General features: G+C 37.2%; 1 protein-coding gene across 2 annotated transcripts; it reads left to right on the top strand.

Annotated features, from left to right (window-relative positions):
* The first annotated feature begins 1817 nt into the window (after nt 1-1817).
* CENPW (centromere protein W) lies at nt 1818-10712 on the top strand. 2 transcript variants are annotated; one of them, XM_032339611.1, is made up of 4 exons: nt 1818-2106; nt 8491-8604; nt 10234-10339; nt 10565-10712. In XM_032339611.1, the coding sequence occupies exons 1-4, from the start codon at nt 1981-1983 to the stop codon at nt 10633-10635; spliced, it is 417 nt and encodes a 138-aa protein (XP_032195502.1). In that variant the 5' UTR covers nt 1818-1980; the 3' UTR covers nt 10636-10712. The 2 variants fall into 2 exon arrangements, with proteins under 2 accessions (XP_032195502.1, XP_032195503.1); XM_032339612.1 differs by lacking the exon at nt 10234-10339 and having other exon boundaries at nt 1830-2106.

Genomic DNA, 10712 nt, shown 5'->3' with positions numbered 1-10712 from the left:
AAAAAATATTCTTAGCAGAGAGAACAGTAAGTGGATGATGGATGAGTGTTTGGTGTATTTGGTGGATTTCAGGTGTATCTGAAGGCTATCAAGTATGCTAATATAGCTGGAGAAGAGTGAATTCTTTAATTGTGGGAGATAAGGTCAAAGGGTTCATTGTGTATTTTTAAGTGTGTTTGTACTTGGCAGGCAGGTAAGGCCTCAAAAGTTATTGTAGGAAATTTTATTTTGATGGAAATGGAAGGGGTTTGAGGAGTAGAGTGATATAATCTGAGTTAAACGTGCCTCTTCTGTTGAGGATAAAGAGAAACAGGCTGAGGCACAGTCAGGAGGGTGTTTGCAATAATCCAAGTGAGAAATGATGGTGACTTGGCCAAAAGTGATCAGAGACTGTAAATAGAGCTGACAAAATTTGATGAAAGATTGAGTGTGAGGTGAGAAAAAGAGGGGAGCCAAGGATGATTCCAAGATTTTGGCTTGAGTAATTGGAAAAATGGAAGTACCATCAGCTGTAATAGGGAAAGTTGGTGTAAGGAGCAGGTTTGGGAAATAGGGGTCAATGAAGAGCTAATTTTGGATATGTTAAATTTAAGATGATTTAAAATTCCAGTCCAGTAGAGAATTGGATATGCGCATCTGATTAGGGAAGAGAATTAGCTGGAGATGGCTAGAGAGCTGAGGAGAAATGCAAGGGAATATTCTAATAATGGACAATGGACCACAGGAGGGAGAATGAGTACAGAAGGGCTGGCGGCCTGGTAAAGATAGAAAGAAACTGCTATTCCATCTAAGTGACATCTAAGAATTATTGGATTTGGAACATCGGAAGGAATGATTTGAAAAGACAGATGAAGTTGAAGAGTGAGACAACTAATTGAGAATATGGAAGGGTATGGTGTTTGGTAGCGACAAGCCCTAGTGTATAACTGCAGGTGTGAGTGGCTGATAGGGTGAAAGATGCCACTGGCAGAGACGAGGTCTTCGAAATGGGAGACCAGATGGTGGAAGGATCATCGGTGTGGATATTGAAATCACAATAATTACTACAGGTGTAGTATTAGAGATAATTACAGTGAACATCACAGTGATCTCAGAGTTGTCCTCAAACTAGCAGCGCCAACATGACCTATTTGTTAGAAATGCAAATTCCCAAGTCCCATACGTATCAACCCCTGCCCAGTGGTGCTTCTTCTGATCACAGTGAAGTTCAGGGACTACTCGCACTGATAGCACAGAAGATAGAAAAGTTAATTGCTTGGAGAAATAGCAAGAATTTCAAAGAGGTAGCATTTAAACTATATCTGAAGTAATTGCAAGATTAAGTGCAGGGAACTTAACATGAAAGGGAGCAGCATTTGTTAAAAAACAACAACAACAACAATACAACAATAACAAAAAAGCTAGAATCATGAAAAGACCTCAAGGAAGATGAAGTGAAATTGCGTAGAAGTGTAAATTGTTAGCTATTAATATTAGAAAGTCATGCCCTCCTAGGAAGGCATTGAATCTTTAGGAATCCTGATAAAATATCACAATCTTCTATGCATCTACTTCTTAGTCCCCCGTATTAGGCTCAGTATATAGAATAAGTGTAACTGCCTTGGCATACCAACATTTCCCACAGTTTCTCAACAGACCTGTGAAACACAGGAGAGACACAGGAGAACTGTACCAAAGCGCAGGTACAGTACAAATAGCGATTAAAGGAAGCCTCGACCTTTAAGGACGTCACAGAACGCCAACCCAGGGTGTTTCCGTGAACAGCCGGCACTCCAGGGGCGGGGCTTGCACCCTGTTGACGTCACTAGCTAGCGCCGGGCGCGCTGTTTCGGCGGCTGATTCAAACGTTTGGGCGGGAGTTTTGGGGCCTGAAGAAGCAGCGTAGCGGCTGAGTGGTTCCTGCTGTTCACTCCAGGGTGAATTCCTGTGCAGCCCCCGGAGGATCTCGGAAGCTAAGGAGGCTGGTGCCTGAGGGAGAGAATGGCGTTCTCGACCACAGTCTTCCAGAGAAAGTATATAAAACGGAAGGCTCCCCGGGGCTTTCTTAAGCGCGTCTTCAAGCGACAGAAGCCTCACCTTCGTCTAGAGACAAGTAGCGACTTACTGGTGAGATTCCGTCCCTTCTTTGGCTGGGGATGGAGCAAGAGGGAGATAGAGGAAATAAGCCCCAGCTTTTATTTCGTCACCCCTAGCGAGTCCAGCTCCGTCAGGCCTACGTGTAAGGCGTTGCCTGCGATGACGAGGCAGGTTTGTCCTCGCTGGACCCGTCAGTTCATATTCCTGACGCTGAGTTGCGTGGGGTCCTCCTCTGAAATGTAGGCATCCGGACCTTTTTTACGGGAGGCTGTTAGCCACATCATCTTAAGGGGGGAAAACTAACGTTCGCTTCCTGCTTAGGGCTTTTCCGGGGCATCGTCTGGTACTGCGCTTAGTGTACTTGCGAAAGATATAGTTAAAAAAAAAAGTAAATTTTGGAATTCAGGCAGGGTCCTATTTATTGAACGATTGTAAAAGGCATTACTGGCAGGCCTTTTACGTGTGTGCCTCCTTTGCCTTTCTCCCTTTTTTTTGCGTTGTTAACCAAACACATTTCCCTATTTTCTGTACTGTAGCTTACTTATTAAAGAGCCCTGATTCAAGTTTACTTGTAAGGGGTATGCTTTCAACTGTGAATGCATTTTCCTAGACGAACAGAGCAGCTGTTAGTTGAGTATTCAAGGCAAACCACCAAGACTTTATTTATCGGACTCAGAATTCCTGCAGCATAAAGCTCACTTAATAGCCATAGCCAAACCACTGTATATTTCTGTGTTGAAATAAATTCGGAGTTTTTATGTTTAGTGCCTGGAACCTATGTTTCTCTAGGAGAATAAACACTCTTTCCCTAGGCTTAAACCATAAGAGGCACCTCCTCCCTTTTGTCAGAACAGATTTTTGAATAAAGGATCCATTTATAAGTTGGCACCTAATTTCCAGGACGTCAAGGTAAAGAATTGTTGGTAGCCAGGGCACAGGGCCTCTAGAATGTCTTCAAATGCATCATCCATCTGTTCTTAAACTGCACTGGGTTTTTCCAGCTCTCTTCTCTACAGTCTCCCCAAGTTCACTACCGCCTTCCCATCTGTTGCCTGCAAGTGCAGCATTTCTCTTTTTGCTACACTACTATAGAATTGTCTTTACTTTTCCGTTATTTGGTCTCTGAAGCCAAAGCAGCTTTCCTGCAAGAGTAGCTCTTCTACTGTCTCCTGCCCTTCTTTTCTTAGACCCTGTAAGGAAAGACAATATAGTTGATCCTTGAACAACCCTTGAATGACACCTCTAACCTGCCACAGTTGAAAATCCATGTATTAACTTTGGCTTCCCAAGAACATAACTGATAGCTCATTGTTGACCAGAGCCTTACTGATAACATAAAACAGTTGTTAAACATGTTTTGTAATTATATACTGTATTCTTACAATAGCATAAGATAGAGAAAAGAAAATGTTAAGAAAATCATAAGAAAGAGAAAAATGCATTTACAGTACTGTATTTATTTAAAAAAAATGTTCTCAAGGGTCAACCTGTACCTACTGTTTTGAATGCCTCACCCAATGGTGATAAAGGTAACATAAGTGAACTGGATAAGTGAAATTGATCTGCAGAACATTTTCAGGAATTTATTCTGGAGAGTTTTCATTGGAGCTTGGGTTCTAAATGGGGAGGAAGTGTACCTGCTCAGGAATATCTAGGAGAGTAACAGCTGGTGCAGATTGTTTGGCAGAAATTTCTCAAGTAGAGTCCTCCCACATCATACCTGTCTGCCTCAAAGTGACCCATGGATATCTGGGCTCTCTCGAAGAGTGGGATTGGGATTCATGGTATGGGAAAAAGGAGTTGGGGTGTGGTAGGGTAAAGGAAGTTCTTTCTGTTGGCATCTATTCCTAGATTGTATGCTTGTCTTTGGCTTGCACTGGTTCTCTCACTGTCTTGTATATGGCATGCATCACCCTGGTTTCTTTGATTATGGCTTTCTGCTTATGGTTTTCTTCTTACCTTTGACACTTCGAAATCTTACCCAACAAGTGTCCCACATCATCCATAAACTTCTCTACAATTAGGGCATTCTGTTTTGATCTCTTTTCTGAACTTTGATAGCAATATAAGAATTACATCATACAATTAAACTATTGAGACTCTGACACTATTCTGTAAGATTCATATGTCGTTTTTTCTCCCAGTGTGGTATGCAGCTTCTTGAGAGGAAGGAACCATATAGATCTCCTTTTTGTGTCTCTCATTATCTTTAATACAAAGCTAATTTACTTTTATGCTGTCTTTTGGTATGTTGTATTTCTTCTGCCTGAAGATTACCTCATCGTACTCTACTTGGCAGACTCCAATTTCAAAATCCAGTTCAAATGCTAGCCACTTCCTGAGTCTTCCTTAATTTTAGGACCAACTTTCTCTATTGTCACACATTTGTCATTAATTTCATATGGGTTTGGTTCCCTCATTGGGTGGAAACTTTGAATTGGAGATATTTTGTATTTCTAATGTTCGGCGTTATGAGTGTACAAATAATGTTGGGAATGTATTGTAACTAATGTGGATTTATTGTTATTTCTCATACTTTACTCTTAATTTCTTTGTGTTATTTCATAGTTCTTTTGCACCAGTTTTTTTGCTTTATTGTATGCTTTATTTGGTTGTATATCCCCAGTACTGGGGAGCACATCTGTTAATCTGTATAAATTGTTCAGCTTTCTCATGGCTCAGTGGGCTTTCAGATTTCTCACTGAGGAAATCTCTAGATGCTTACGATTTATGTAAAATTCAAAAGTCCTATGATGAAGAGAGGGGGAAATCAGACTGGCTCAGTGTTTTGATCAATTTACCAAATTGACTGTTAAGGAATGGACATTTCTTTGTAAATTATGTTTTGATTTACCTTTCAAGCAAGGTGATTTTTTTTCAGGTAAATTTTTGTTGGAATGGGCTTTTTCAAGTTTGAATGTCTAGCTGAATACTTTAAAATTTGTTTTTGTTTTGACTATTTTAATTTAAACCTTAGTGCAGGGGTGCCCTGGTGGCTCAGATGATTGAGCTTCCAACTCTTGATTTCGGCTCAGGCTGTGATCTCAGGGTCATGAGGTCAGGCCATGCTTAAGGCTCTATGCTCAAAAGGGAGTCTGCTTGAGATTCTCTCCTGCCTCTCTCTGCCCTCCCACAAGCTCTCTCTCTAAAATAAATCTTAAAACAAAACCAAACCAAACCCAAAGAACCTCAGTACATTTGAGTGGCACCACTCAATTAACTATTTTATGGGAGAGGATTAGGTTGCTTAAAAAAATTCTGTGACAGAGTAATATTAATTTGTCTCAGTACCTATGGCTCATGCTTATGAAGAGGAAAAGACTTTCCATGTAAATTAATAGGGTGAACCAAGTCTCAAAACGTTTTTTCCCTTTTCATTTTTGCTTTTCATTTTTTCAAAATTGAAGTATAGTTGATGCATAACATAGTGATTCAACAAGTTTGTATGGTGTGCGCATTCATCACAAGTGTAGCTACCACTACCATACAATGTTGTAACAGTACATTGACTGTATTCCTTAAGCTGTGCCTTTTATTCCCGTGACTTACTCATTCCAATGGCTTATTCATTCTATAACTGGAGGCCAGTATCTCCAACACCTCTAAACCCATTTTGCCCATCCCCCCACGCTCCATTACCCATCAGTTCTCTAAAACAGTGGATGTGGTTTATTTGGGAATGGCTAAAAAAATTTTTTTTTCGCCTAATTTGGGGAGATCTGGAGAAATCTTTTGTTCATGCAATATCTGTTGACTACCTATTATGTATTGTGCATGGACTAGAGATCACTGATGATACAATGTTGGGGAAGGTAAACATAATTCTTATCCTTATATGTCATTGAGGAGGACAGGTGAGAAATTGCTTCATGGTGTATGTAGTATGTGCAGTAGTAGGAAGTTTTAGGTGCATAACTTTACATACTGGGGGCAGTTGGACTTTTCAGAGACGTTTTCAAACTAGTAGGATGTCTATAGGCAAGGTTTTATTTGAATATGGAAAGAAGTTCAAAAGACTTACTATAGAACTGTAAGCTGGAAGATGAAACTGGAAAAGTCTAGTCAAATGGGGTTTAGTATTAAGGAATTTATCTTGGGTATATCTGGAAGCTATTTATCTTTAGAAGTAGGAAATCTAGATTAATAGGAAATTATGCCATGTTATATACTGTTTTTGCTGCAATAGGAAATGGGATGTCATTGGAAGTTTAAAAAAGAATTGAATATTGATCTATGTGTCTGTTTTTGTGCCAGTACCATACTGTCTTGATGATTACAGCTTTGCAATAGAGCTTGAAGTCTGAAATTGTGATGCCACCAACGTTGGTTTTCTTTTACAACATTCTTCTGGCTATTTGGGGTCTTTTCTTGTTTCATATAAATTTTAGGATTATTTGTTCCATTTCTTTGAAGAAAATTGATGGTATTTTGATAGCGATTGCATTAAATGTGTGGATTGCTCTAGGTAGCATAGACATTTTCAGAATATTTGTTCTTCCAATCCATGAGCATGGAACATTTTTCCATTTCTTTGTGTCTTCCTCAATTTCTTTCATGAGTACTTTATAGTTTTCTGGCACATGCACCCAAATGTTTATAGCAGCAATGTCCACAATAGCCAAACTATGGAAAGAACCTAGATGTACATCAACAGATGAATGGATAAAGAATATGTGGTATACACACACACACACACACACACACACACACACACACACACAATGGAATACTATGCAGCCATCAAAAAACCCTGAAATCTTGCCATTTGCAACAATGTGGATTGAACTAGAGAGCATTGAACTAGTACTAGAGGGTACTAGATTGAACTAGTACTAGAGGGTACTTGAGGCTAAGCAAAATAAGTCAATCAGAGAAAGACAATTATCTTATGATCTCTCTGATATGAGGAATTTGAGAGGCAGGGTGGGGGGTTGTGGGAGGTAGGAGAGGAAAAAATGAAACAAGTTGGGATTGGGAGGGGGACAAACCATAAGAGACTCTCAATCTCAGGAAACAAACTGAGGGTTGCTGGGGAGTTAGGAGGAAGGATAGGATGGCTGGGTTATGGACATTGGGGAAGGTAAGATTGATGATTTACAGACTTATACCCCTGAAGCCAATAATACATTATATGTTAATAAAAAAAAAGAATCGAATAACATGGTATTACATAAAGAGTCAGAATTGGGTGCTTTACCCTAAAGTTCTTGTGAGAATTAAAGGAGACCATGCATCAAGAAAGTACCAAAGGAAGATGTCCTTCTATAGGTTCTTTATCTTATTAAATTTAAATTCCCAAACTCCTATTTTTTCCAGATATCACTCAAACATTCTTAAACATCTATAACCATCCACCAAAAATTTCTGCATAATATTTAAATTTAAAACACTACATTACCTAGTTATTTAATGTTTAGTAAACTGGGGGGAAGTGGTTGTGTGTAGTACTCGTAGTGAATATTAGATGAGTATTGTTCTAACTGCAAAGAACGTGTAATATATAAATCACCAATATAGTAAAGATATTTTCTAATTGTACCCAAGTAATTAATATTATTTATCTGCTTATATTATCTATTTTAATTTCTTAAGGGCCTCAAAGATTAATAGTAGATGTAATTATTTTGATATGTTGGATGACAAGTAACTTGACCTTTATGCATATACTTTTCACTTCAGGAAGGTTAACATTCCAGTTACTAACATGTTTTTGAATAGATGTTTTAAATTAAATACCTGGTTAAAAAATCTTAAACCCATGGTTCGTAGAATGAGATGATCAGCCTTACACATTTTTGATGTTTTGCTTTTAAATTTTTTGGGAAATTCCATTATAAATTTAAATTTATTTGGAGTTGGAAGCAAGAATATTTGCTATTTAATAGAGTCCTACCTAAGCTTTGTAATTATGCTTTACAAAATGTTATTGTCTATGGACTTTGGTCAGCCTTATATATAGCCTTGGTTTATGTATTCCTGATACTAAGTCTCTTTTGTATGCAATTTGAATTGGACTTAAATTAAATCAAATCCTGGTTACTTTAAATAAAAATGAATTGACTTAAGCACACTAATAGATAGTTTGGAATTAATAAAATAAAAATTAATAAAATAAAAATTTTGGAATCTTTTAAAAAATCATTATTCAAAGCATGAGTGTTTGAGTTTAAAAATCCTTTTGAGGGTGCCTGGGTGGCTTAGTCAGTTAAAGTGTCTGCCTTTCAGCTCAAGTCATGATCCCAGTGTCCTGGGATCTAGTGCCATGTCAGGCTCCATGCTCAGTGGGGAGCTTGCTTCTCCCTCTGTCCGCCTCTCCCTCTGCTTGTGCTCTCTCCCTCATTCTCTCTCTCTCTCAAATATAAATAGATAAAAATCTTAAAAAAAATAAAAATCCTTTTGAATTTTCTCTTAAAGGTACATCTGAATTGTTTACTGTTTGTTCATCGCTTAGCAGAAGAGTCCAGAATGAATGCTTTTGAGAATAAGTATGGAATCATTAAAAAGGAGCATGTACAGGCTGCAGCAAAGGTAAAATCTTCCTTTTCTTGAGCAAGAATTAACTTAAAAAATTATCATCTCGTATATCAGTTCTGTCTGCTTTGGATTCCTTATTTAGCTTTGTTGACTGATGTTTTGCTTCCCCACCCTACCTCAGTTATGCTGGCATCCTCGTATAGTTAACAACAGAACTGGCCCAGAATGCTAACCAGTTGTCAGCTGCTATTTTCTAGGTACAGGGCAATATAGGCAGCTGCTTATAGCTGGGGATGTGTGGCTTTTTATGTTAATGGGTTTAATTATGGAGATTTTCTTTTTCTATAGTATATATTATGGATTTCTGATGGGAAGATTCATGGCCAATGTTTTATCATTACTTAAGGGAAATGAACGTTTGGCTGTTAAACTGTATGATTTATAGTAGGCTATATACATAGTTGAGAAGGCTTATCACCTTGAAATTTATGAAAACTTCTTGATCATTTTAAGTTTTCCTAATTACTTGTTTTGAGGTGACTTATGATATGTTATAAGTCATAATGACTTATGAATCAAATCATTTATATATCAGAGAAAGTTGCTTCTTACTGGTATTTCTATATAATGCAAGAATATGATACCTAGGATAGTTTTTTCTAAATATGTCTCCAAGATTATTATTTTCATTTGATGTTAAATGAAATCAAATTTATGGCCCACCACAAAAATTTTGGGGGGTCAGAGAAATTGAATAGTCACAATGTTATATAGAGAGCTTGTTTCTAAAATAATATATAAGAAATTGGCAACCATGGTTGACTGGTGGGTGATGTGGGAGAGATACATATTTTTGACAGTCTACTTTGTGGACTTTTGTTTAATTTTTTTTAAATTTTGAAATAATTATAGTCTCACAGAAGATGCAAAAATAATAGAGTTCCCATCTGTCTTTTATCCAGTTTTCCACAATGCCATCATCTTTATATAACTATAGTTATGTAAAGTTATGAAAGTTTATGAGAAACAGAGGTAAAGAAATTTGTTGAACTCTGTTTAACTTAACATAGTAAAGATTTGGGTACATAATATACTCACCAAATTTGAGTATGTTGTACTTCTTTTTGTAGTGCTCATGCTAACATGTAGAACCAGACAAGTACAAGTACTGGCCTGGGATATAGACCTATTCGAAGGTCTCTCTATGGAAGCCTAGAAATTGCATGCCCTAGTACTTTTTTAGGGGCTTCAAATTTGTTTGTGTTTCAATATGTTTCTAGACTATTAAAGGCTATGTAAGTATTTTTTTTTTTTCTGCAGGTAAAAGTAAGGCTAAGAGCTTGAAGAGTATATGTGTGTATTTTAAATTTAGGGTTTGTTTTTATTATAGGTGTACTTAATAGTTCTTAAAAAAATTTCTGGATATATTCTGGTTTACTGCTTCCGATCTTTTATAGCTAAAGATCTGGTTTTATTTTATTTTCTCAGGGGCTATATGTTTTGAAAATTGTCTACCTAATTTTTTTTTTTAGCATATGATGACTAGTCTTTGTCTCTAAATTGATAGAATTCTAGCTCAAATATAAGAAATTTGGTGTTGCAATGGATTTGTATTGCTTTATAGTTGTTAATGCCTGGTTTATAATAGGATTTTGACTTTTGGAAAATTATTTAACTCCCTAGATTACCAAATTGTCTACAAACTTCAAGTTGGGAACCACTAATCTAGGTACTTTTGGCTTACATTTGAAGAAATTGACATTCAGAAGTTACTATAAGACCAGATTTTGTGAGTTGCTTGTTTTCACATTTTTTGAGAGAAGTGGACTAGTTTAGAGGGAAGTCTAGGACCATTTATAAAATAAAACATTCCATAATCACCTCTCAAACTGGGTTTTATAAACTCAGACTCTTGCATACTATGCACATAAGATGATTGAACTTTTTGTCCAGGTATTCTGTTTTATTTGCCTTGGGTATAATATGAATCTTCATTTTTTCCCCCCCCTCACAGGTAATTCTAAAGAAGAGCAGAGGTTAGAAGTCAAAGAACCCATTTTGAAATTATATGATGTGTTATTTTAGATGGTAACAGACTGTGAAAGCACTTTTTACGAATCAGCTAAGATTGTTTATTATTAAAATATTGACTAGTTGAGGGA

The sequence above is a fragment of the Mustela erminea genome, chromosome 4 (assembly GCF_009829155.1).
Source record: "Mustela erminea isolate mMusErm1 chromosome 4, mMusErm1.Pri, whole genome shotgun sequence".
NCBI lineage: Eukaryota > Metazoa > Chordata > Mammalia > Carnivora > Mustelidae > Mustela > Mustela erminea.
This window is presented reverse-complemented; position numbering and strand designations above follow the sequence as displayed.